Below are 26,798 nucleotides of genomic sequence, written 5' to 3'. Positions count from 1 at the left end.
TGGGCAGCCTAGGAGGCTGGAGGGCGCCCCGAAAAATAGTTTAACGTCTGTGACTTTACTGCTAGGACCGGGGTCCCGTCGCAGAAGGCAGCCAACAGGCTCTCAGACGCCCCGAGTTTATAGGAAGAGCTTATTACACCTTAGATTTCAGCTGCTAGAATTCGTAATTCCTTCGCAGCGGGCAGCCTTGGGGAAAGACTGAAAGGTGCCCCAGTGGATTCTGCCACCTGGGTGTGACACAAATCCAAACGCCCAAGCTCTCCCTATATCTGTCCCTAAGACCGGCTGAAGTTCTTTTAAATTGTGCTTGGTTCTGTTACAGCAACTGAAGGAGTCAGGTTAAAGCTTAAACAGTTACAGGTTTATTAAAGAAGCTTATAAATCATATGGTTACAATGGCTATTGCTCTATTTCTTAACTACTAGCAAACTATAGATCTTAAAAATGGTTACAAAGAAGATAAAGATAGAAAAATAGAAATAATGGTACCAAGTAACAGCTTACTCTTTCTATGTGTACACTTAAGACAGAGGATCACATCCAGGTACAATTTTTACCCCCTTCTGTGCCTCTCGACTCCAGCATGTCAGGCCAGGGCCGGTCCCTCAATTCCTAGGAAAGACAAAAATACGAGGTGGGCGTCCCCATAGAACCTCGGGAGGTCAAACACCTAACCCGACCAGCAGGTAGAGGGTAGAATGACACTCAAAGTGAGTGTGTGCTGGGCCCATCTTTTATACTCATGGGGTCACGTATTTCTCTTTCTTATCTGTCATGCCAAATGGGGCTGGTCTGTCTTTTGTGAGACCAGTTCTTACAAGGGAGTTGTGAACTTAATTTACACTTGTAAGAGCGATAACTAAATTGGAATTACTGGGGATTCTTTTCTCAGTGGGAAATTCCTCTCCCAGGGACTGTGTGTGTGTTCGAATCAACATGGGTGCCAGCCGGGGGCAGTTCTCACAGCCTCGAGGCCAGCTTATTGACTTAATCGCTCTCTCGCCACATATCTGTTTTTTCAGCTTCTCAGGATCAGATGAGCCAGCATAGACTACGCTGATTTTACTGCTCCTTCTCTGCCCTGTATGCTTCAGAGAGGCAAATAAGATGGATGATATGGGGGGTTGGTCTGTCTGGCTACATCCCGGCCCCTCATCCCCTCCCCCGCCCGGACGCGGCACTGCCCCCGGCCCTGACACTGCACTGCACTGCTCCCGGCCCCTCATCCCTTCCCCCGCCCGGACGCGGCACTGCCCCCGGCCCTGACACTGCACTGCACTGCTCCCAGCCCCTCATCCCCTCCCCCGCCCCGACACGGCACTGCCCCCAGCCCTGACACTGCACTGCACTGCTCCCGGCCCCTCATCCCCTCTCCCTCCCGGACGCGGCACTGCCCCCGGCCCTGACACTGCACTGCACTGTTCCCGGCCCCTCATCCCCTCCCCCGCCCCGATGCGGCACTGCCCCCGGCCCTGACACTGCACTGCACTGCTCCCGGCCCCTCATCCCCTCCCCCGCCCGGACGCGGCACTGCCCCCGGCCCTGACACTGCACTGCTCCCGGCCCCTCATCCCCTCCCCCGCCCGGACGCGGCACTGCCCCCGGCCCTGACACTGCACTGCTCCCGGCCCCTCATCCCCTCCCCCGCCCCGACACGGCACTGCCCCCGGCCCTGACACTGCACTGCTCCCGGCCCCTCATCCCCTCCCCCGCCCCGACACGGCACTGCCCCCGGCCCTGACACTGCACTGCACTGCTCCCGGCCCCTCATCCCCTCCCCCGCCCCGACACGGCACTGCCCCCGGCCCTGACACTGCACTGCTCCCGGCCCCTCATCCGCTCCCCCGCCCCGACGCGGCACTGGCCCCGGCCACTCATCCCCTCCCCCACCCTGACGCTGCACTGCCCCTGGCCCCTCATCCCCTCCCCCGGCCACTCATCCCCTCCCCCACCCTGATGCTGCACTGCAGCTGGGCCTTTCCTCCCTTGGCCCCGCAGGCGGGAGGGTGGGGGCTCGGCGGGACTCTAGAGTTTGCACTGGGGGGGAGGAACGGCCTGCAGGAGAGAGGACTGCAGACAGTGGACACAGTCCCTGGAGAAGCCCCCTGCTGCCTCCAGAACTAGGCCTTAAACCCAGACCTCTCTGTGCTATAGCCCTGGCCACTAGAGGGCGTCACCATTCCCCGTCCCCCTCTCCCCTGCCCCGGAGCTGGCCTAGCAGCCAAGCGGGTGACAGTGGGCGAGTGTCCCTGTGCTGGAGTGCCAAAGAGCCGGCACAACCCCCCACCACGAGGAGACTCCCCAGCCCCCAACAGCACTGGTTGCGTCTGGAGGGAGGCCCCACAGATACAGCCGCTAACATGACACCGTCACACACACGCGTGGGGCACTTGCGTGTTCAATGGTTTCCATCCGTTACCACCTACGCCGCAGCCGGCGACAGAAACGTTGAACCCTCGACACGGCCGCGTGCTGTGATCTTAGACCCACCCGGGTGGATTCAGCGATTTTCCTGGCATCTGGCAAACCCATCCACAAACCAGCCAGACCAGTCAAATAGCAGCCAAGTAGTAACCCTACCCAGGGCTGTGTGAGCCACCCGGGGGGCAGAAAGTCCCTTGAGAGGAGGGGTTGAGTTTCTAGCAGCTGGGTTTGTGCCGAGTTGGAGCGGAACGGAACATGTCAACGTTCCGCGCCAAAGACAATTCCTCCCCCCCTGAAACTTTTCTGCTTTGGGTGGGTCGAAGTGTTTCCTTTCGACCTTGGCTTTTTTCACCTGTTCGATGTGGTGACAGAGCTGCAGGGCCCCGCACTGGATCAGTAATAAAGAGCCAGGCCTGCATTGGAACGTCTTTTTGAGAAGGGACAATGTCCCAGCAGGAGGAGGCGACAATCTCAGAACACCCGCCCCCCAAAAAACCCCACAAAATTTCCTGCCACGCTGGGGCATGCTGGACGAGTGCCATACCTGCGTGGGATTATCACTGCTGGAGTTGGGGAGACAGTCGATGCTTTGTGAACATTCGAACCGCCTGTCTGCCAGCATGTGTTTTCCCTGCGGGTGTCCCAAACAACACCCACCATTCCTAGCTGGGACACCCGACTTGACCCCCATTCCTGCTCCCATGGTGCCTGGAAGAGGGTTAACACTTCAGTTTGCACCCAAGTTAGAGCAGCTGATATCTCTCTGATACACCTCCTTGTGATGTGGAAATCAACTGGGCGTTGTCAAATCTGGAGCAGGCTCCATTTGGGAGGGCCCGCTGGATCTGGGCAGGGGTGCTCGGGGAAGGCCATTGGCCGTTCTAAAGCTCTCAGAGGGTTGTGGGCCACTACCCTCCATTTGCTTGTTTGGCCACCTGCCTCAAGGGCACTGAGCTGCAGTTATCAACAGAGGCCGATCCTGCAGCTGGTCAGTTTCCTCTGCATGTTGCACAGGCTATTTTAGGCTGAGCAGGCCGGGCCGTGTCAACAAGGATGCAGCTGGGCAGGAAGTACACAGCAGCTGGCTCAGCACTCTGTGAGCTCCTGGCTGGGGACTTACATCCACAGGGCATGTGCCAGCCAGCTGGCACTCCAAGACAGGCACTGGCTAAGCTCGCACTCCTTTATCCCACGCCCGTGGGTCAGGCAAGGCCCTGGGGGCAGATTCAGCCACGTGGGGCGGGGCAGCGCGAGCAATTGGCTTGCCAAGTGCCTGGCACGCTACATGGCTTTGTTTCCCTCCATGGCTGCCGTGCTGGCAGCAGGGAGGGGCCAGCTGTGTCCTTGGCCCATCTGTCAGGAGCACCAGAAGCCCGACAGGCATGCTATGCAATCACACACTAGCCCACGGAGCCCAGGCTGCTAGACCTAGAGCGCACTCTGGCCCAGCGGCACACGGACTGTCTGCCCCACTGCGCAGTGGAAGCCTCCCAGCCCAGCAGCCCCTGCACAACGTCTGCAACAAACTAAAGATGTGTGAAAATCTCATCTAGAAACTGACGGGAAGTGATGCAGAACTCTAGGAGCGTCTCCACTGGGATGTGTCTATCCCTGCAGAATACCGCTCACCCGGCTGGACACACAATACCCACACCCACTTCTCAGCTTACTAGAGGATTTACCCGGCATTGCTCAGGGTCCTTAACTCAAATACGTTTTGTTTTTCTTCATTTAAATCAGAGCTCTGAGCTGGGAGTGGGGAGGAGGGGTTCAGGAGGCAGGCCGCCCTGGGGAGAAAGGACAACTCCAGCCGTCTCTCACTGCAGCAGCGCGGGGCCAAATGAGAAAGGTCAGCAGTCATGGTCAGGGGAGCGGTGTAGGGACAGACAGACAGACACACAAATATACAATAGATAGCTGTTCCTTTCTCTGGCCCAATGGGGTTATTGGTGTCCTGCTCCCCATCTCTGGTCCCTTGCTGCCTCCTGTGGCCATTCCACAGTATCACTCCCTTGCCATTTCATGAGACACAATTCCATTCCAGACACGTCCCATTGTGCTGGCACAACCAAATCCTGATTTTGCTTTAAGTTATACAAGGAAGCTGCCTACTGAATTTGGTGGTCTTGGCTCTTATCGTGTCGGAGGAGTTCTTGAACAAACAGGCTCGTAGACACACAAACTTTCTCATCTATATAATAGATCAGTACCAAGGGGTTCGTTATGGGCAGTACCAAATCAACCCCACAACCATAGCTTCCTGTACTGGTGCACATGTACCCACCCCAAATTAGCCATGACATGAGTCAAGAGTGCTCTCTTCTTTGGCTATGTCTAGACTGCAGGCTTCTTTCGAAAGAGGCTCTTTCGAAAGCATCTTTCGAAAGAGCCTCTTTCGAAAGATCGCGTCTAGACTGCAGGCGGATCTTTCAAAAGAGAAATCCGCTTTTTCGAAAGAGAGCACCCAGCGAGTCTGGATGCTCTCTTTTGAAGACGGCCTCTTTACATTGAAGAACGCCTTCCTTCGAAAGAGGAACTTTCGAAGGAAGGCGTTCTTCCTCGTGAAACGAGGTTTACCGCCATCGAAAGAAAAGCCGCGTTCTTTCGAAATAATTTCGAAAGAACGCGGCTTGAGTCTGGACGCAGGGGAAGTTTTTTCGGGAAAAGGCTACTTTTCCCGAAAAAACCCCTGAGTCTGGACACGGCCTTTGAGAGAACAAGAATCTCCTAGCGTGTGAATATCTAAGCAACATGATAGCAGCTTTCAAGTATCCAAAAAGGTGTTACAAGAAGGAGGAAGGACCACTTAGAAATCGTGACCATAGCATACTTGTGGTGAGAAAAATACCCCAGCAGCTCATCACTGTGATATTTAATTTGAGAAAAGAGAACTACACAAAAATGAGGTGGTTAGTTAAACAGAAAGTAAAAGGCTCAGAACCAAAAGTAAAATCCCTGGAAGCTGCCTGGACACTTTTCAAAGACACCACAAGAGAGGCTCAATTTAAACGTATGCCCCCAAATTAAAAAACACGGTAAGAGAACCAAAAAACTGCCACCGTGAAAAAGAGAAAAAAAGGCATCGTTTGCAAAGTGGAAGTTTGTGAGGAAAATAGAAAGGAACATACATTCTGTTAAATCAAGTATAAACATATTATTAGGAAGGCTAAAGAGGAATTTGAAGAGCAGCTAGCCAAAACCTCAAAAAGTAACAGCAAAACATTTCTTAAGTGCATCAGAAGCAAGAAACCTGCTAACCAGCTATTGGGGTCCCTGCATGATCGAGATACTAAGAGAGCATTCAAGAATGACAAGGTCATTGCAGAGAAACTAAAATAATTCTTTGCATTGCTCTTTGCGGCGGGGGACGGGAGGGAGGTTCCCAAACCTACGCCATTCTTTTTAGATGACAAATCTGAGGAACTGCCCCAGGTTGAGGGATCATTAGAGGAGGTTTTGGAACAAATTGATAAGCTAAACACTAACAAGTCACTGGGACCAGCTGGCATTCACCCAAGAGTTCTGAAAGAACGCGTGTGTGATTGAAGAACTACTGGCTGTGGTTTATAACCTATCCTTTAAATCAGCTTTTGTATCAAATAACTGGAAGATAGCTAATGTGATGCCAATTTTTAATATTGGCTCTAGATCCTGGCAATCTAATGTCAGTACCGGGCAAATTGGCTGAAACTAAAGAACAGAATTGTCAGACAGAGAAATGAACATAATTTGTTGGGGAAAAGTCAACATGGCTTCTGTAAAGGGAAATAATGCCTCGCTAATCTACTAGGCTGCGTCTAGACTGGCATGATTTTCTGGAAATGCTTTTAACGGAAAAGTTTTCCGTTAAAAGCATTTTCGGAACAGAGCGTTTAGATTGGCTCGGACACTTTTCCGCAAAAGCACTTTTTGCAGAAAAGCATCCGTGCCAATCTAGACGCGCTTTTCCGTAAAAAAGCCCCGATCGCCATTTTCACGATCGGGGCTTTTTTGCGGAAAACAAATCTGAGCTGTCTACACTGGCCCTTTGCGTAAAAGGGACTTTTGCCTGAACGAGAGCAGAATAGTATTTCCGCAAGAAGCACTGATTTCTTACAGTAGGAAGTCAGTGCTTTTGCGGAAATTCAAGCGGCCAGTGTAGACAGCTGGCAAGTTTTTCTGGGAAAGCGGCTGATTTTCCAGAAAAACTGTCCAGTCTAGACACAGCCCTAGAGTTCTTTGAGGGGGTCAACAAGCATGTGGACAAGGGGGAACCAATGGAAATGTCGCATTTAAGATTTCCAGAAAGCCTTTGACAAGGTCTCTCACCAAAAGCTCTTAGCAAAGTAAGCCACCATGAGTTAAGAGGGAAGGTTCTCTCATGGATTGATAACTAGGCAAAAGACAGGAAACAAAGGGTGGGAATAAAAGAGGTAGCTAGTGGTGTCCCACAGCTGCCTGTACTAGGACCAATCCTACTCAGCATATTCATAAATGATCTGGAGAAAGGGGTAAACAGCGAGGTGACAAATTTTGCAGATGAGACTATGGACCAAGTTATGGTTACGGACCAAGCTCAAGATGGTGAAGTCCAAAGCAGATGGCGAAGAGCTTCAAACGGAGCTCACAAAACTAGGTGACTGGGCAACCAAGTGGCAGATGAATTTTAATGTGGATAAATGCAAAGCACAGCCGGTCCCCGAGTTGCGAGCACGCCCATTCGCAGTTATGACCAAAGCTGTCGTAAATGGCAGCCCCCGAGTTACGCACCCGATCTGCGTGTACAAACAGCACGGTCGCATGTAACTCTATGGGCTCCGACTTGCGAACGAACCAATTTACGACCAATTGCTTGGTCCATAACCGGTTCGTAAGTCGGGAAGAGGCTGTAATGCCTATTGGAAAACATCATCCCAATTATACGTGTACAATGATACTGACTAAATTAGCTGATACCACTCAAGAGAAAGCTCTTGGGGTCCTTGTCGAGAGTTCTCTGAAAACACATCCTCGGGGTGCAGCGGCAGTCAAGAAACCAAGCAGAACCTTAGGGCTGTGTCTACACTGGCAAGTTATTCCGGGAAAATCAGCCGCTTTTCCGGAAAAACTTGCCAGCTGTCTACACTGGCCGCTTGAATTTACAGAAAAGCACTGACGATCTAATGTAAAATCATCAGTGCTTTTCCAAAAAAACTATGCTGCTCCCATTGGGGCACAAGTCTTTTTATGGAAAACTGTTCCGGAAAAGGGCAGTGTAGACAGCACAGTAGAGTTTTCCGCAAAAAAGCCCCGATTGCGAAAATGACGATCGGGGCTTTTTTGCGGAAAAGTGCGTCTAGATTGGCCACGGACGCTTTTCCGAAAAAAGTGCTTTTCCGGAAAAGCATCCTGCCAATCTAGACGCGCTTTTCCAAAAATGCTTTTAACGGAAAACTTTTCCATTAAAAGCATTTCCGGAAAATCATGCCAGTGTAGACGTAGCCTAGGAGTCATGAAACAGGGCTAGAGAATATCTTATTGCCTCTGTATAAGTCCATGGGACGCCCACCTCTGGAAAGCTGCACGGAGATGTGAGTGCTTCATCTCAAAAAAGATCTATTGGTATGGGAAAAAGTTCAGAGAAAGGCAATGAAAGGAGTTTGGAATGGCTGCAATATGCGGAGAGAGAAAGAAAACTGATAAGATATAAGAACTTAAGTAGGGTGACCATATTTCCCCAGGCCAAATATGGGGCACCAAGAGGGGGCTGCCGGTGCTTGGGGCTTCAGCCCTGCAGGGGAGGGGCAGTGCTCGGGGGTGGAACCACCAACGTTCAGGGCTCCTGCCTTACAGTGGGGGAGAGGAGCTGCTGGCACCCACCGGCTCTAGAGGCTAGAGCTCTGAGTTCCAGCGGCTCCCTGCCCACTGCAGGGAAATACAGAACAATGTGCCCATTAAAAAAAAAAAAAATTCGGGACTCTGGGAACAGACTTAAATATAGGACTGTCCCTGTGAAAACGGGATGGATGGTTACCCTAAACATGAGAATGTAAGAGCGGCCAGACTGGGTTAGACAAAAGGTCCATGTAGCCCAGGGTCCTGTCTTCTGGAGGGAGTGAACAGAGCAAGGAATTATCACATGATCCCTCTCTTGTCACCCAGTCTCTGACAGAGGCGAGGGACACCCTTCCTACCCATCCTGGCTAATAAGTATTGATGGATCCATCTTCCATGAATTTGTCTAGTTCTTTTTTGAATTCTGGTAAAGTCCTAGTCTTCACAACATCCTTTGACAAGGAGTTCCACAGGTTGTCTGTGCACCGTGTGAAGAAAAATATCCTTTGTTTGTTTTAAACTTGCTACCTATTATTTCATTTGGTGACTCCTAGTTCTTATGTTATGAGAGCAAGCAAATAACGTTTCCTTATTCATTTTGACCATAGCTGTCATGATTTTATAGACCTCTATCATATCCCCCCTTAGTTTCCTCTTTTCTAAGCTGAAAAGTCCCAGTTTTTTAATCTCTCTTCATAAGGCACCCATTCCAAACCTGCAATTATTGTTGCCCGTTTCTAAATGTTTTCCAATGCCAAGACATCTTTTTTTTGCGATGAGGCAACCACATCTGTATGCAGTATTCAAGATGTGGCTGTACCATGGATTGATATAGAGGCAATAAGATACGGAAGCAATAAGAATATTGTATAGGGGCAATAAGATAAGACAGAGATCTGTAAAATCATGACCGGTATGTAGAAAGTAAATAAGGCAAAGTTATTTACTTGCTCCCATCAAGGCCGGTCCTAACCAATTACCCCCATAGGGTAGCCAGATGGTTTAAAAACATACCAGACAAATATTTTGTCAAGGAATAAAAAGGGGGCCAGGGAGGAACCAGGGAAACCTGGGGGGAGGATTCAGGAGGTTGAGCTGAAATGCAGTCGCGACCTGCCCCTAAGACCAGCTGTGGCTCCCAGAACACAAGAACCAGGACTCACCAAATGAAATTAATAGCAGATTTGAAACAAACAAAAGGAAGTTTTTCTTCACTCAGCACACAGTCAACCTGTGGAACTCCTTGCCAGAGGATGTTGTGAAGACCAGGAGTTTAACAGGGTTAAAAAAACAACTAGATCAATTCATGGAGGTTGGGTCTATTAATGGTTATTAGCCAGGATGGGTAGGAATGGTGTCCCAAGCCTCTGTTTCTCTGGAAGTGGGTGACAGGGGAGGGATCATGTGATGTTTACCTGTTGTGTTCCCTCCCTCTGGGGCATCTGGTATTGGCTACAGTTGTCAGACAGGAACTGTGCTGGATGGACCTTTGATCTGACCCTGTGTGGCCAGTCTTATGTTGTTATACGTCTAGTAATCTATTACAGAAGGTGTGGGGGAGGGGAGCAAGAAATTCAGGGACATTATTGCACTTGCAATTACAATTTATTTTAAAAGTCCCAGACACACAAAGTCTTTTGGAGAAAAGCATGCCAGGAAGGATCTAATCAGGGAAAGAAAGATCTTGTCTGAAAAGCTTGTACGAACTAGCTCTGATTTTGGTGAATTGTTTGAACTATGTACAGTTGCATCAGACGTTGGCCTACTAACTATGTTATTATAAACAGGAAGCATGCAATTGCTTCCTTAAGCAAAAGAATTGACACCAATTAAACAGTGTGATAAGCACTGTACAAAGTATGCTTTGTGAGGACCATTCAAAAACTCATAATCTACTGATCATTATTGTCCTGATAAGATATTATGTAGCAAGACTGTACACAAAGTTGTAGGATTCTGCTGTATGGAATCAGTTCTACTGACTCTACTAAAACATGTTCCAAGTCTGGGAAGCGGCCAGAAACCAATTCTTTGGAAATAAAAGAGAAACTGATGCCTCAGCCAGGTGTCAACAAAATCAATTTTCTCATGCCTTGTTTAAATTGCTGCTTCTGGGCAGGAAAGAGGATGTGGGAAAATGTCTACCTCTTGACAAACAACTTGGAATGGGGTGCGGTGAAGGGTGGCAGCAAAACTTTCTAGGCATGACCAAGTCTGTGTTAGTCCCAGAAAACCTATAAAGTTTGCTTACTAGAGAAGTGTCTATTATTTTTTTGAAAATTATGGTTGGAACTCATCTGAGTGTCTACGTTTACCTCCTTTCACCTTATCAATAACTCTCATTCTGTTTTCTTGTATAATAAATCTTTAGGTCATTTATTAGACCACTGGCTAGAAGTCTTACCTTTGGTGTGAGATCTAAAGTGGAACGGACCTGGGGTAAGTGGCTGGTCCTTCGGGCAGCAAGCCACCTGGTTTCTGTTGTGATCCGTGGTCTAAAGGGCCATCTGTCGCAAAGGACTGGAGAACACCAGAGGACTGCCTGTGACTCCATGCTTAGGTTGGCTTAGCCCCCGAGGAATTTACGCTTGCTCATTGGTGGGCAAAATCTAAGTTGAGGACTCGCAACCATTTTGAGTTTTGTGCCCTGAGACTGAAGAACCTGCCATGACTCCAGGCAGTGTGCCAGGCTGCACACAGGGATGGGGACGGAGGGAAACGGAGGCACCGTGCTGTTAGGTGAGTTGCCCCAGGCCTCCCAGTGCAGCAGGGAGCCAACCCCAGCGCTCTAGACTAGGAGCTGATGGTCCAGTTCCCTAGGCCTGTGGGTGAAGACAAGTCACCCAAAGGAGATCTATGGGCTGTGGGCAGGTAGTGCCCCTCTCATGCTGCCTGGTTGCGCAGCAGCTGTGTATCGTCTGGCTCACAGTGGGCACCATGGAGGCTGAGCACAATGACTCGATGGCGGGGGGGGGGAGGAGGAAAACCCAACTCACGCCCCCCCTCCATGTTACCCTGCTTAGGAGTAAGACGATGAACGTTGGGAACCGAAAGCGGGGAGCACACGAACCCCCTCGGGGCGTCCGTGGCTCTCAGCCAGACGGGCTGACAGGGCAGGGATAAAGGCAAGGCGCGCAGTTGTGTAAGCCACCACAGAACGCCTGGTGATAAAGTCTAATCTCTGGCTAACAAGCGTGACATGAGACTCTGAGTCGCTGTCACTGCCCTTTGATGGTTCACCTGCCCTTGTTTTCCCTGCCACGCTCTCCACTCGCTGGTGGCTCGGCCAAGCAGGAAGCAGGAAGTGAAATTCACACACTAGGGTGTTTTGTTCCTTTGGGAGCAGCGAACCGGAGAGCATCCAATGGAGCACGTGCTGGGAGCTCCGGGGATGCTCTGAGGATCGGCCTGTGCCCGCCGCTCACCTGCCCTGAGAGTGAGGCCTGCTGAGGCCTGGGGGCAGGACTTGTGCTGCCAGAGATGGGGGGGAGGTGGGGAGATGCCCCGAGCAAAGCCAGGAGAGGTTTTTTCAGGCTAGGGACAGGTAGCAGGAAGGTGCCTCACAGCCCTGCATGCAGTGTCCCAGTCGGGGATGTGCAGACTGCTACAGACTCTCTGGGTGCCCTTGGGCTAGTCACTTTGCCCCTCAGATCCCCGACTGCCCCCCTCCCAGGGTAGGCACATTCATGGCTGTGTGAGGCACTCAGGTGCCAAGGGGTGAGTTGCAGGTTATACGCAGTGACCTTGTGGGACAAGCAGCTGCTGCTGCCCACATGCACAAGCCTGTGCCCGTTGCACAATGGCGAGGCACAGTGACTCGCTGGGAACTTCCCACCGCTGTCTCCTGCATGGCCAGTGACCTCTGCTCCCCACCACTCACCCCAGTGCTCCTGCATGGCAGCGACTGTTTCTCTTTCACAGGAACTGCGGCGGCACCCAAGAAGCGCATGAAGGCAAGGGCTGAGCACATGCCTCATTGGGCAAGACGGCTCCTCCCAGCCAGCTTCCCTTCCTCGGCAGAGGAGCCCAACCCAGCTCCCACGTGGGAGGGAAAAGCAAGCTGCAGCTGCCAGCCCTTAGACTCTGGCTGCCCGGAGGTTAGACGTTGGCCACTGGTCCTTTGGACGTGTCTACACTGCAAACTTGTCTACGCTACGTACTTAGCCACGGCAACGACTGCATCGCTTGTGCGGGCCCACGTGGCTTCTTGTGTCGCCAGTGTGTGTACTCACCAGGAGTACCTGTATCACGGCACAGTGCGGTGCACCATGGCTAGGAACCCCACCCTGCATCTCACCACCATCCAGCGCATTGTCTTTGGGGAAGTTTAGGAATAGAGTCCTAGAATCTTAGAACTGGAAGGGACCTCGTGGGGTCATCGAGTCCCGACCCCTGTCCTCATGGCAGGACCAAGCACTGTCTAGACCATCCCTGACAGGTGTTAGTCTAACCTGTTCTTAACACTCTTTAATGATGGAGATTCCACAGCCTCCCTAGGCAATTTATTCCAGTGCTTAACCACCTTGACAAAGTTTTTCCTAATATCCAACCTTGCTGCAATTGAAGCCCGTTGCTTCTTGTCCTATCTTCAGAGGCCAAGGAGAATAATTTTTCTCCCTCCTCCTTGTAACACCCTTTTAGATACCCCCACCCAATCAACTCTTACTTATTTATAGAATCCTAGAGCACTAGAACTGGAAGGGACCTCGAGAGGTCATCAAGTCCAGTCTCCTGCCCTCATGCCAGGACCAACCCCCATCTAGATCATCCCTGACATATGCCTGTCTAGCCTGCTCTTAAATATCTCCAGTGATGGAGCTTCTACAACCCCCCTGGGCATTTTATTCCAGTGTTTAACCACCCTGACTGGTAGGAAATTTTTCCTAATGTCCAACCTAAACCTTCCTTACTGCAATTTACGCCCATTGTCCTGTCCTCAGAGGTCAAAGAGAATCATTTTTCTCCCTCCTCCTTGTAACACCCTTTTTGGTACTTGAAAATCTCTATCCTGTCCCCTCTCAGTCTTCTCTTTTCCAAACTCAGCAAGCCCAGTTCTTTCAACCTTCCCTCACAGCTCATGTTCTCGAGATCTTTGTTGCTGCTGCTCTTCTCTAGACCTTCTCCAATTGGTCCCCATCTTTCCTGAAATGTGGCGCCCAGGATTGGACCCGAATCCCCAACTGAGGCCTAATCAGTGCAGAATGGAGTGGAAGAATGACTTCTCGTTTCTTCCTTAACGCAGCCCACAATGATGTTTGCTTGTTTTACAGCCACGTCACTCTGCTGACTCATGGTTAACTTGCGGTCTACTTCAACCCCTAGGTCCCTTTCCTCAGAACTCCCTGATAGACAGTTGCTTCCCATTCCGTATGTGAGAAAGTGATGCATGATGTGGCTGCAATGAGGTGCATAGGAGTAATTGGGGTCAGCTTGTCTGCTGGCCGCTGCCTCCCTGGCACACTGGCATGTCTCCCATCATTTCTGCACCATCCAGATCGCACGAACTCGATTTCTCCGTGCCCTCCGTCTCCGACAGAAGCAGGGATCCTGCGCGGCTCCGCCCTGCTGTCATGCACGGTCTCAGTGCAAACCCGGGAGCTTGCGTGGCTCTGCCCTGCTGTCATGCACGGTCTCAGTGCAAACCCGGGAGCTTGCGTGGCTCTGCCCTGCTGTCATGCACGGTCTCAGTGCAAACCCGGGAGCTTGCGTGGCTCTGCCCTGTTGTCATGCACGGTCTCAGTGCAAACCCGGGAGCTTGCGTGGCTCTGCCCTGCTGTCATGCGCGGTCTCAGTGCAAACCCGGGAGCTTGCGTGGCTCTGCCCTGCTGTCATGCACGGACTCAGTGCAAACCCGGGAGCTTGCGCGGCTCTGCCCTGTTGTCATGCACAGTCTCAGTGCAAACCCGGGAGCTTGCGTGGCTCTGCCCTGCTGTCATGCACGGTCTCAGTGCAAACCCGGGAGCTTGCGTGGCTCTGCCCTGCTGTCATGCACGGTGTCAGTGCAAACCCGGGAGCTTGCGCGGCTCTGCCCTGCTGTCATGCACGGTCTCAGTGCAAACCCGGGAGCTTGCGTGGCTCTGCCCTGCTGTCATGCACGGTCTCAGTGCAAACCCGGGAGCTTGCGTGGCTCTGCCCTGTTGTCATGCACGGTCTCAGTGCAAACCCGGGAGCTTGCGTGGCTCTGCCCTGTTGTCATGCACGGTCTCAGTGCAAACCCGGGAGCTTGCGTGGCTCTGCCCTGCTGTCATGCGCGGTCTCAGTGCAAACCCAGGAGCTTGCGCAGCTCTGCCCTGTTGTCATGCACGGTCTCAGTGCAAACCCGGGTGCACGATCCCGCAGTGTTTGCAGAAGAATGAACAGGGCCCACGGTTTCCTGCCCTTTCTGTCTCTGCGCCGTGTGGGCTTGGCAGAACCTTGACTGCAGGGGGCGGGAGGGACTCAGGAGATTCCGGGGGGTGATGGCAGGCGTCGGAGCAGCTTTGCCCTGCCACGCGGCCTTCCTGGCCTGCAGTCCTGGCTTCTCTGCAGCAGCAGGAGGCAGAGCGCCCCGTCCCCACGGCTCTTTGCTTCCCGCTGCTGCAGAGAAGTGGGGTGTGGTGGGGCTGGCACAGCCACTCCGGTTCCTGTCACCCGCGTGGGGAGTGACCACCGCTGTCACCCCACACCAGGCCCCTGTAGTCTCCTGGGCCATGTTGCTGGGGGAAGGGAGCAGAGTGGGAGCATAGAAGGGTGGGGCTTGGGGAAGGGCCGGAAGGGGTTCAAGGCCTGCATCGGGGGGGCTGCCGCAAGCCCTGCACCTGGGGCACCAGCGGGGAGGGGGGATTGCCCCAGGCCCTGAGAACACGTGCTTCACTGCCATCAGTGTGGGCAGCAGGCAGGGCCGCAGTTTCCCAACCAGCAGATTCCTACTGGCCATGCTGAAATGCCACTAGTGATCCCAGGGGACCTCGCCGGCTGATTGCACCCCAAGCTGTACGCCCACCACACCGAGGGCACCACGGAACAATTCAACCACCTTCTCAGCTGGCGCAGCCCTTGCCGTGGCTGGACCGGAGGCGCGCCGGTGCGCCGTTACGCCTCAGCCTGGACTTCCGCCAGACAACTCCCCACTGGTGATAGCTGCCTGCTGCATTCTGCATAACATCTGCGCAGCAAAGCGGGGGACATTTCTGCTGGGGGAGCGAGGGGGCTAGAATTTGAACAGCCAGATTCCGGGGCACTAGAAGAACTCAGCATGGAGCTCCAGCTCAGGGAGGTCTTGGAAGATCATTTTAACAGTGAGCTGGAGCAGTATGCCTTGATTCAGGGTCCTCCACCTGCTTGCTGGGATTACCTCGGAGACCTTTCCATTCGACTTATCCAGAGATCCTTGTCCGCTTCTGGGAAAACGTTTCACCCCATTTCCCGGGAGTCAAAGTCCTCAGGTGGCCTCTACATTTGCAGCTTCCTTTACTTGGCACACACCCAAAGCCACCCAACCAGCCTCTTCCTTTAGATACATTGACCCAACCCATTTCATTTTCTCAACACGACACCCTGCATAGTTGGCTTGGCAGAACCCAATCCTGACACAGCATATCCCAGGCATGGTTCATGTGAAACTTGATCATCACATTCCAGGCTGACTTTGTCCACAGTTCCTTGCACTGGGGTGTTTCCACATGTCCTAGCTAGCAGACACCCAGGTGCAGCATTGTGCGTGTCACGCTGAACCTTCCTTTTGTCTTCTCAAGTACACCCCCTAAGAAAGGAGGAGAGTTACTTAAGTCAAGCCAGGCCTAACCTTTTGTGGCCTAGTAGGACTTGTGTAGCAATTGACTATATCACTGTCAATGCCCCTATTAATTGTGTTTCTGAACAACCCTATGAGTTGTGCGACACGGTCCAAGAACAGGTGATTTGGCTGAGTTCTCATGCTGCTGAGCATCCGGCGGCATATCGTGAATAAACAGAGCTGAATTATGTTCCCAATACGAGAGCATTATCCTGTTACACAATCAGTGCAGGAAAACCAAACCACCCCCCATGTCATTAAAACACACAGACGTTAACCACACCGTGTAGTAAGGGTGCCGCACGTACGAAGAGGCAAGAACATTCATGCCCACGTCAGCCACACCTGTGTGCAAACTCGGTGAGCTCTGTGCTCGGTGTATGTGGTGCTGTGCGGGTTGTGGATGGCTTCCCGGGGTGCCGTGGAAGGGGTAGCGCCGTGACCCCCAATGCTACGTGGAGTGGTGCAGCGGGAGGGCGGGGGCGATCCGGATAGCGAGGTCTCAGCGGGGATGCTGAACTGGCAGGTCTCACAGAGTCTGTGGCATCTGTTTGCTGCTTGAGAAACCCCTTTGTGCTCTAGTGTGTCCCCCTCGCCTTGCCCTGCTGGAACGCCTCGGCCTGCCTCTTCTCCCCCCATTGCTTCTCCTAGCTGCCAACATCTGTCCTACAGGCCCCGAGTTCGAGATCTCCTGGGGCACGTCCTCCCGAGCCCTCTTCTTGCTCCTCCTTACATGGGGGGGACGATGACTAGAAGGATGTGGGGGGGCAGTGTTGCAGCACCCCTGGATTCCTGGCCACCATCCTGCATGCTGGGGTCCAGGCTGCCACCCATGTCTGGGACCCCATTTGCTGCCTGCACGTTAGGGGGCTCTGAGGCCGGCCCTGCACCTGGGGACCTGGCTGCCAGCCCTGCATACTGGGGCTTAGCTCCTGGCTTCAGGCACCGTGCGGGGCAGACAGGGGCAAAGGGGCTGGCTTTCAGCATTCCCGCGCTTAAAAATCCTAGAACTGGAAGGGACCTCGAGAGGTCATCGAGTCCAGTCCCCGGCCCTCACGGCAGGACCAAGCACCATCTAGACCAACCCTGACAGGCGTCTGTCCAACCTGCTCTGAAATACCTCCAGAGAGGGAGATATTTAATGTTCCTGCACCCCTGTCTTCTTATCTGGCCCAGATAAGTGTGGTAGCTGGGCTGGGTTTGCAATGGCATCGTGCCCATGTCACAAGGGCTCCCAGGATGGTGGCCCTGCACCCTGCGCCGCTCGCCCTCTGCCCCGAGATCCTGCCCTGTCCAGACTCTTCCCACCGCCTGCTTGGTTGGAGGTGTGTGTGTGTGTGTGTGTAGGGGGGGTGCCTGAGGATGGAACGGGCTGGACTAGGGGATTCAGCCAACCCCTGCGCAGAAGAGGAAACCCAGAAGGTGCTCACAGCAGCAGCAGCAGCGGCTCAGCCCTGCGGTGTCAGCACACTCGCTACCGAAAGTGAAGCGGGAGGTGCTGCAGCCGCTCCCCTGGGCCCCAAACCAGCAAGCTCTGCATTCTCGCTTCTGCTTGGGCTGGAGAGTGCGGTGAGCGCGAGCCCGCGGGGAGTGGGCGGAGCAAGGAGGACATTGCTCGGCTGCATGATGCCAGCAGGAGAGGGCACAGGGCTGGAGCCAGTTTCCAAGGGCTTTGGCTGATCTCCTTCCTGGGCAGACCAGAGGCACGGAGCCCAGCTGCCACGGTGCCTGCTGATGTGATGGCTCCGGGGCGTGGGAATGTGTCCTGCCGCGGAGGAAGAGACCAGAGCCCTGCAGCCGAGCATGGCAGAGTACCTGCGCCCAGTGCCCATAAAACCCCAGCACCCATAAACCAACGGCTCCGCAGCATCCTCTCCTGCCTAACCCTGGTGGGGAATGAGACGCTGTTGCCAACTCGGCCTCTCTCGGCCATGCCTCCGAGTGACACCGCGCTCAAAGCGGGAGACGGACACCCGGCACTGAAAATCTATTGACACTTCCTTGCGGTCCCGTCCCCTGCACCAGGCTTGCCCACGCTATGCTGGGGAGCTGGATCCCCTGCTTGCCCGTCTCTTGTACTCGGCCACCTCCTCGCTCTTCATGGCGGGGCCCGTGACCGTAGGTACCCAGGGGGTTGAGGAGGGCCGTGCTGTAAAAGCATCCGCTCTGTGGCTGGCCCGGTGGCCTCCTTGCCCGTTGCAGCTCCGTGGCTCTCGTGCAGCCCTGTCGCTGGCCCGTGCGTAGCCTTCTCCTGCACCCCCCAAGTGCTCAGCTCTGAGATCTCCACATCTGTATGGCTGGATCAGAGCTGGGCCTGCCCGGCCTCTTCTCCCCACAGACCCAGGAGACACCCCCAGGCAGGCGCGCGGCGTAGGGTGAAGCCAGCAGGGTCGGCTGGGCCTTAGCACTCAGTGATGGAGCGGGGGTGGGTGCTCGCCACACCGCGTGAGCAGGAAAAGGCATTTCAAGCATCCACAGGACTTTAGAGGCATGTGTGTGTGAGTGTGTGTGTGTGTGTGTGACTGTGTGAGTGCGAGAGTGTGTGTATGTGTATGTGTGAGTGAATGTGTGCGTGTGAGAGTGAGTGTGAGAGTGTGTGTATGTGAGTGAGTGTGAGAGTGAGTGAGGGAGTGTGAGTGTGAGTGAGTGAGTGTGTGAGTGTGAGTGAGTGAGGGAGTGTGAGTGTGAGTGAGTGAGTGTGTGAGTGTGACTGTGTGTGAGTGTGAGAGTGTGTGTGTATGTGAGTGAGTGTGAGAGTGAGTGAGGGAGCGTGAAAGTGTGTGTGAGAGAGTGTGTGAGTGAGAGTGTGTGAGTGAGTGTGAGAGTGAGTGTGAGTGTGTGAGTGTGAGAGTGAGTGAGTGTGAGAGTGTGTGAGAGTGAGTGTGAGAGTGAGTGAGTGTGTGTGTGTGTGAGAGTGTGTGTGTGTGTGTTGTGTGAGTGAGTGAGTGTGCAGAGCGTCTGGCCCCAGAGCAGAGGAGTTCACAGCAGTGACCAGAGCGGTCAGGATGGGGCATTGTGGGATTGCTGCTGGAGGACAATTACAGCCGATGTAAGACATGCAGGGTCCCCACTGGCGCTGCCTTGGCCAGAGAACACCGGCTGTGGCTCGGGGAGGGGCGGAGTTACGGGGCGCTCTGGAGCTCAGGCGGCGCCTTTCCCTGCTGCAGGGTGGTGGGGCGCAAGGGAAGTGTTTGCTCCGGAGGGTTGGCCAGGGAGCCGTAATCCTGTCAGTTTCCCCTCCAAAGCTCCAGAGAAGCTGGATCCCAAACCGGCCTGAGCGCTGGTCCGAGCTCCACTCCCCATGAGCACAGCCCCGTGTGCTGGGGGCTCCCCAGACCTACGCCCAGCGGGGTAGCCAGCAGCAGCACATGCCACCCCCAAGCCCTCCAGCCCCTGCAGTGCCAGGGCATTTAAATCCAGCCACCGGGTAGCTGGCTGGGGTGCAGCTCTGGGGTTGGGTTGCAACTCTTCCCAGCCGTGGATCTAGGCTTCCCCCCGTGGAGCCTGGGTTTCTCTTCGCTCCCGTCCCCTGGGGAGCCTGTCCCCAGAGCCAGGGGGTTTGAGACGGGATAACGGTGAGCTGCACTGAGCTCTGGCCGTGCCGATGCCCTGGCATCCAGCTGAGCCGTGTAAGCAGAGAGCACTGGAAGGCTGCTGAGGTAAACTCCCAGGAGGTTGGAAACATCCCCCTGGGCTTGTCCTGCTGCTACCGGAATCCAGCTCCTTTCTCCCGCTGCAGGACAACCCAGGCTGGAAGGGCACGTCGGTCACCTCCTTGCCCCCACACCCCGAGGAGAAGGCCCAGCCGAAACCGGCACCCTGAGCGCCCGGGCCTAGCCCGTGTCGACTCCTGTTTCTGGCTGTGCAGTCAGGTGATTTCTCATCCTCGCCCTGCCACGAGCCAGGACTTCCCGGTCAGGCGCCGGGGCTTTGCTCATTTGGGGGAAGTTTCCTAAAGGGAAGCCGAGAGTTTTGTTTTTGCAACCCCCCTGAGCTTCTGCGCCTCGTGGGTGCTGGGGTGGGCAGCGCTGCACGGTGACCCGGTGATCCCCTGGGAACGGGCGCTCCCCGGGCCGGGGGACTTGTGCCACGGAGGAGAAGGGGGGTGGGGCCACGGCGTGCGAGCCGTGCTGTACAGAACGGTCCGTGGCACAGCTGTGGATCCTGTCCCCCAGGAAAGCCCCTTGGACGGGCCCTTGCTTTGCTGGGGCAGCCCCCCGGGAGTGAGTCGCCAGCACTAGGCCATGGCGCAGGGCATCTGGCTGCATCTGGCCCCTGCTCCTCCCCAGAGACACCCCTCACCCCAGCAGACCAGTCACACCCTCCCAGCCACGCTGAGCGGCCCAGTTCCACACTCAGCCCCCGCTGGGGCAGGCCGGCCGCCCTGGCAGGGCAGGGCTGCGTGGCTGTCCCCGTGGGGAGCGGCTCCCTGGGGCAGGAGCAGAGGGCACGCATGGGTCCCTGTTCACAGATTCCCAGACTCCAAGGCCAGAAGGCACCACTGTGATCCCCGGGTCGGCCCTCCACATAACAGCCCTGTCACAGAGCCCACGCGCCGCTAGCAGCACCTCCTGCTGGTGGCTCCGGGGATTAGCTCTTTGCTGGTGCGGCACCCTCCTCTCACGGTCTCTTCACCATCCTGTGTCGCCCCTCTGGAGCTGCAGTGGCCTCTTGGGACAGGTCCTATGGCTCTCTCTGTCTGGAGCACCCAAAGCTCCCCAGGCCAGCTGTCCCAGGCAGCCTGCTCCCCCCTGCTGGGCCTGTGCCGCTTCCCTGGTGGCTGGCAGAGAAACCCAGGCCTGCCCCCTACTCCTGGTTCCAGGCCAGGGGCCCCCTCTTCAGCAGCCATGGTGGGCCCTGTCTTACCTCACCCCTTGCTGCTTTCTCCCACAGCCCTTCCTACCTGTCAGGCTCTTCCCGCGTCCCTGGGTTTGCTGTAGAAAGACTCCCTCTTTCCATAGCCCCAAACACCTCTACCTATTTCCCTTCTGCTCTGCAGCCCCCACTTCCTGCCCGGCCGAGCAGCAGACAGTCAATCCCTCCCCCTCCAGGTACAGCCTGGGCCATCAGTTGTCCTCCCTGGGCTCCTGAACCCCTTCCAGCCTCGCCAGAGAGCGCCTCAGGCCAGCCGAGGAAGGTCGAAGAGGGAGCAGTGGCTGGAAGTTGAAGCGAGACCCAGAGCTCAGACCCGCAGAGTTCACCTCCCACCCTGAGGGGGGCAGGTAGAGAGGCATCTCCCTCACTCCGCTGGTCACTCGCCATCCGCCTGCTCACTGCTCCCTGGCGCTGCCCTGCTGGCCATTACTGCTCCCTGGTGCCACCCTGCTGGCCATATGCTCACTGCTCCCTGGCGCCGCCTTGCTGGCCATCACTGCTCCCTGGCGCCGCCCTGCTGGCCATCACTGCTCCCTGGCACCGCCCTGATGGCCATTACTGCTCCCTGGCGCCGCCCTGCTGGCCATTGACTCTCTGCTCCCTGGCGCCGCCCTGCTGGCCGTCACTGCTCCCTGGCGCCGCCCTGCTGGCCGTCACTGCTCCCTGGCACCGCCCTGATGGCCATTACTGCTCCCTGGCGCCGCCCTGCTGGCCATTGACTCTCTGCTCCCTGGCGCCGCCCTGCTGGCCGTCACTGCTCCCTGGCGCCACCCTGCTGGCCATTACTGCTCCCTGGCGCCGCCCTGCTGGCCATATGCTCACTGCTCCCTGGCACCGCCCTGATGGCCATTACTGCTCCCTGGCGCCACCCTGCTGGCCATTGACTCTCTGCTCCCTGGCGCCGCCCTGCTGGCTGTTACTGCTCCCTGGCGCCGCCCTGCTGGCCATATGCTCACTGCTCCCTGGCACCGCCTTGCTGGCCGTTACTGCTTCCTGGCGCCGCCCTGCTGGCCATATGCTCACTGCTCCCTGGCACTGCCCTGCTGGCCGTTACTGCTCCCTGGCGCCACCCTGCTGGCCATATGCTCACTGCTCCCTGGTGCCGCCCTGCTGGCCATTGACCTCCAGGACCCCCTCCAGGACCTCCCCCAATACTCCCTCCCTCACCTCCAATACCCCCTCCAGCACCTCCAGGACCTCCCCCAATACCCCCTTCCTCACCTCCAATACCCCCTCCAGGACCCCCTCCTGCACCTCCCACACCCCCTCCAGCTCCTCCAGGTCCTGCTCCAATACTCCCTTCAGCATCTTCAATGCTCCCTCCAATATCCCCTCCAGCTCTTCTAGTAAAAGCCATTAGTGATACTTTAGGAACCCGAGGCTCAGTGAGCTGTGGATGATTTTGTTTGCCCTGTGAGCCCAAACTATGGCTGGTCCTACAGAGACCTGTGGACCGGCCGCCTGATGCTGGGACCCATTTTGGATCTGGTCCTTTGCCACTCAAGGGGAGAAAAATGTGAACAGAGCACGAAGAACCCCCACCTGGGGTGGATGGGATGTGAGGGGAGGAACGCGAACGACAGAGGAGACGCCCGCCCCCACCTCCCACCCGAGATGCCTGCGGGAAGCCTCTAAGACTGAACAGGGGAGGATTGGGCCCACGCTCTGTGAGAGAGACAGGACCACGGTGGGGGAGAGAACGTGCATGTTAGCCCAGGCCACCGGTGTTCCTTAGAGGCCTGGGCTAAGCTCAGCTCTCTGCCTGGCACCCTGCAGAGGGGCAGGGCAGGGCGAGCCAGGGCCGCCGGAGCGGGGAGCGGGACCTAGCTGCAGTAGTGGGGTGTGCCCAGGGGGCATCTCAAGGCAGCCAGGCTCGCGGGGCAGGGACAGGGGCCAGCGCTGGGGCATTGCCGGCCAGCACTGGCCTCCTTCGAGCTGTGGCGAGAGCGTGTCAGGGACCCAGGGTAGAGCCCCGGGGAGCCCCCGTCCATGCCGAGGAGCAGGGCGGAGAGCCAGGGCCGGAGGGATGGTTATTAAACTGGGGGTGCGCACGACCCGTTCTAACCCCCCTTGTCAGCCCTCGGGGGAGCGACTGCGCTCGCTCTCCGGGACTCAGCCGCTCCGTGGCGGCTCTGTTCAAAGAGCCAGTGGGCTGGGTGCTCCCCCCGCTGGGCGTTGTGGCTTTGCACTTCCCTGGAAAGCAGAACCCTGCGCCGTGGTACTAGTCCCCTGCGCTTGCAGCAGGAAGGGGCGAGGCCAGGAATGGCACCCGACTGCCCCGGCTTTATAAAGCCCCACACAACAGCCCGGGGAGCTGCAGTGCTGACACTCCCAGAGCCGGCATGTGTCCTCTGCCCAGGGCGGCCCTCGGCGTGCTCCTCCTCTGCCTGTGCAGCAGGCTGCCAGCAGGTAAGTGGCAGCGCGGGCTCCCCGTGGGCGGGCGGTGCCACTCACCCCCGCTGGCGCTCAGCCCCGCACTCTCCAATGTCCCTTTTCCCACGCAGCCTGGGCCGCCCCATCTCACCACGTGCCCACCAGGTGCCTCTGCTTGAAGTTCCAAGAGAGGGTGCACCCCAAAGCCATCGTCAAATTCCAGGTCACGGAGAAGGGAGCCCACTGCCACCGCCATGAGATCATGTGAGTAGCACCGGGGGAGGGGACAGGGAGGGACCCCGCCACCCCAGCCCCGCGACTGCTCTCGGCCCCTCCTGGTGGGGCGGGCGTCAGAACCCGCATGGCCATGACCACCCTGGCGCCAGCCTCTCTGTTAGCAGCGGCAGCTTCCCAGCTGTGTTACCCTCTGGCATTGCTGAGCAGAGCTGTCTGGCACTGCCCGGCCCTGCCTCAGTTTCCCCAGGAGAGGCAATGCCGAGCAGGTTCCCTGGGTCCTGGCACCACCACCTTCAGACTCCTGGGGTGGACCGAGATCTCTTCCCGGCGGAGGTCCGGAGCCTTGCCGAGGACTGGCCCGTGGCTTGTGGCCTGACCCGCTCTCTTAGTTGCCAACTCCCCCCAGTGCCACGGGTCCATCCACAAACACCACTGGGCTTGGCTGCTTCCGGGCACGACCCTCCGCGTGCTGCAGCACGTCCCAATGCAAATGCCTCCTGGTGCCCTCAGGCAGGGAACCATCCTCCATGCCACGCTCCCGCGGTCCCAGGGGCTGGTCTGTGCCCAGCATGTCCCCCTTCCCCTGGGAGCAACCCCTGCCGTGCGCTGGGCCCCGGCCACCCCTCAGCCCCACAAGGGCAGGCCATGCCAGCGCGGGAGGCAGAACTCTGAGGGAGCGTGTTCAGACACACGCAGGGAGCCGCGTCCCCAGGAGAGCAGAGAGAGGCGCTTTCTCCCAGAAAGGACAATGCCGTGTGGGATCTGCAGCTCTCCTGGTACAAACGAGTCAGTTTTGGTATTTCCAGCCCTCTCAGAAGCGGAGGCCCTAGAACTTAGCTTTATTAGCTTGTGCATAAACCTGGAACGGGAGACAACCCCTCCCTCCACCTCCCGTACAGCTCCAGGCGCAGTGTTAACCCTCTGCACCCACTGGGCACCAATGCACCGTATGGAGGGAAACTGAGGCAGGACATTCCCACTTCGTCACACACACCTCTGGGTGAAATGCAGCCTCTGTGTGTGGAGGCTCCTGCAAGCTGCACCGCAGCCTGGCCAGCCCGCTGGAGTGGATCTGGCATCCCACCCTCGGCCCGGGCTCCGGTTAATGACAAGGCTGAGGAGGCAAGAATCCTAGGGCATTTCTCATCCCTACCTAGCAGACTCAGCTCCCCCGAGCCAGCTCCTGAGGCGCCGTCCCTGCCCTGCACGCCTTGCTCACGCTTCTGCCCTGTCCATTCCCTCTCACAAGTCACCAGTGAGCCCATCACCGCAGCATCGGGGCGCCAAAGCCCGACGCCCCCCATGTTCCTCCAGAGCGGGACGTCAGGCAACAAGCCCCATTCTGTCCATACTTACCGGGTGTCAATCAGGAGCGACTCCCCAGATCCGAATCAGGCCCCTGGCTCCAGCGCAGGTCCGGGGGCACCGGCGGGGCATTGGGCCCTGCCGGGGAACCAAACGCAGCCGCTTGTCTTCCAGATTAACCATCAAGATCAAGGGAGGCCAGCAGGAAATGTGCCTCGACGCGTCCAAGAGGCAAGGGGAGAAAATCCTCCGGTGCTGGGAGAGGTCAGTGCTGGGTGCAACGGGCCGCGGTCCCCCTGGCCGGCCCTTGGCTGCGCTCGGCCTGACTGCGAGGCAGGCAGCGCACGGCCGCAGGGCGGGGCGGGGGTCCCTGCACTCTGCTGCCAGCCTTCGGACAGCCGCGCCGGCCCATTGGCTCGTCCCTCTGGGTCCCCGTGGCTGACAGCCCCTGGGTCCTGCTCTGAAGGAGCCTCCTTCTCTTGCAGGAAGCCGCAGCAGAGCCCCAGGCAGCTGCACCGCTGCATGAGAGAGCAGCGAGAGGAGGCCAGGCCTATCCTGTGAGCACGGCATCCACAGGCAAGGCCACACGCTGGGCGCCGGGGCCAGGCCTGCCACTGCTTCCCCGCCCCGCCTGGGGCAGGACTTTGACCCACCACTCGTCAGTCGCTACCTCTGTCGCTTGGAAAGCGCCCAGGCTGTCACCCTACGCCCCGAGGCGGCTCAAACACACCCTGAAAAGACCCCAGCACCCTCTGGGACTGGACCCCGGGGACAGGATGGGCTCCTGGCCCGGCTCCCAGCAACTTGCGCAAGGCGAGTCAGCAGGCTGGCCCCATGCCCCCAGGGAGCGTGGAGAGCTGCGCCCGCAGGGTGGCAGGAGGAAGTAAAGCCCCACCTTGGCTGTGATTCAGGAGCGAGACGGTTGTGACAGTTTAAGGCTCTTTTCCCAGAAAGATCAATCTCAGACTGCCCTTACCTAGGCAGACTCTGGGAGAGTTAAACTGTAACTTGCTTTCCCCACTGGGCCAGCCGGGGCTCCTCCAGCAAACGGCTCAGGGCAGCACCCGTCAGACAAGGTGGAGGAGGTTGGCCTCCTTTCTGGGACCAGCTTTGGAGGGCGCTTCCCCTCTCGGCGCTTCCCCCGGTCTGGAGAGGGGCGTCCTGCAACCCCGGGGAAGCCCATCGCAGCCGCAGCCTCTCCCCTTTGTTTCCTTTCCTAGCTCGGAGGGAAGAGCTCTGGGAAACTCCCAGCGTGTCCCCTCCTGCGCCACCAGGGCCTGGCCCAATAAACCTTCCCTCGCTGTGTCGGGTGGGTGGCATGTCTGCCCTAGGTGCGTGGGGAGGCCGCTGTGTTCTCAGTGGAAAACATCCCTGCCCGGGGGGCCGCTGAGGCCTCTAGCCCGTGCCAGGGCGGCGTTGCCAGCGCTGCGGAGAGTGAGCGGATACCGGAGCTGGCAGAGCGGGAGGGGGCAGTGGTCTGGGCGCTGCCCCCGGACAGAGAGCCAGGCCCTGCAGGCTAACGAGGTGCCAGGGCAGAGGGCAATGCCGGCCGCAGGGAAGGCACCAGGCGAGGGGGTCTCTCTTTTTCAGCCTCCCTCTCTCAGGCCCGTGCCCGGTTTGGGCAAATAAATCACGCTGGGTACTGGAGCAACGTGCCTGTGATCCTTGCAAGCGTCCGCGCCGACCCGGGCAGAGCAGGCAGGCAGGGTCCGGCCTGGCTGGAGCTGCCCGCGGAGGGGGCGGTGCTCCCGTGTGCCCGAGGGCAAGCAGCCCACGCCAGGGAGAAGGGGAGGCGGCTGGGGGGGCTGTGGTCCCCGGGCTCGGGCCAGACGCGGCCGCCACGTCCCGGTTCCCCAACGGGAGCGGGGCGACTGGGGTCCGGATTTCCCCGCGTTGTGGATGCTGCCCCCGCACAGGCCCGATGGCAGAGCCACGGCGCCACCTCCTGGCCCCACCGCGTCACGGCCCCGCACAGGCCCGATGGCAGAGCCACGGCGCCACCTGCTGGCCCCACCGC

The 26,798-nt window shown here is 57.1% G+C and overlaps 2 protein-coding genes across 2 annotated transcripts in view; one reads left to right on the top strand and one right to left on the bottom strand.

Moving 5' to 3' along the window:
- The window catches only part of PAOX (polyamine oxidase), a 41,073-nt gene extending 16,217 nt beyond the window's left edge, over window positions 1–24,856 (bottom strand). Inside the window, exon 1 of the mRNA XM_075934675.1 lies at window positions 24,833–24,856. The gene's annotated coding sequence lies outside the window, so the exon portion shown is untranslated. The remainder of the gene's footprint in view (window positions 1–24,832) is intronic.
- Window positions 23,077–26,428, top strand: LOC106731635 (C-X-C motif chemokine 5-like). The gene is made up of 4 exons (XM_014571012.3): window positions 23,077–23,275; window positions 23,371–23,503; window positions 24,956–25,045; window positions 25,267–26,428. The coding sequence occupies exons 1-4, from the start codon at window positions 23,209–23,211 to the stop codon at window positions 25,340–25,342; spliced, it is 366 nt and encodes a 121-aa protein (XP_014426498.1). The 5' UTR covers window positions 23,077–23,208; the 3' UTR covers window positions 25,343–26,428.
- Window positions 26,429–26,798: the final 370 nt, after the last annotated feature.

The sequence above is a fragment of the Pelodiscus sinensis genome, chromosome 8, assembly GCF_049634645.1.
Source record: "Pelodiscus sinensis isolate JC-2024 chromosome 8, ASM4963464v1, whole genome shotgun sequence".
NCBI lineage: Eukaryota > Metazoa > Chordata > Testudines > Trionychidae > Pelodiscus > Pelodiscus sinensis.
Note: the sequence above shows the minus strand (reverse complement) of the source record. Positions and strands in the feature narration are given on the sequence as shown.

Excerpts from the sequence above, each read along its gene's own strand:
- LOC106731635 (XM_014571012.3), top strand. The coding sequence starts at position 23,209 with ATGTGTCCTCTGCCCAGGGCGGCCCTCGGCGTGCTCCTCCTCTGCCTG. Across the intron at positions 23,276-23,370 it reads GTGCAGCAGGCTGCCAGCAG|CCTGGGCCGCCCCATCTCAC; the intron begins GTAAGTGGCAGC and ends TTTCCCACGCAG. Across the intron at positions 23,504-24,955 it reads TGCCACCGCCATGAGATCAT|ATTAACCATCAAGATCAAGG; the intron begins GTGAGTAGCACC and ends CTTGTCTTCCAG.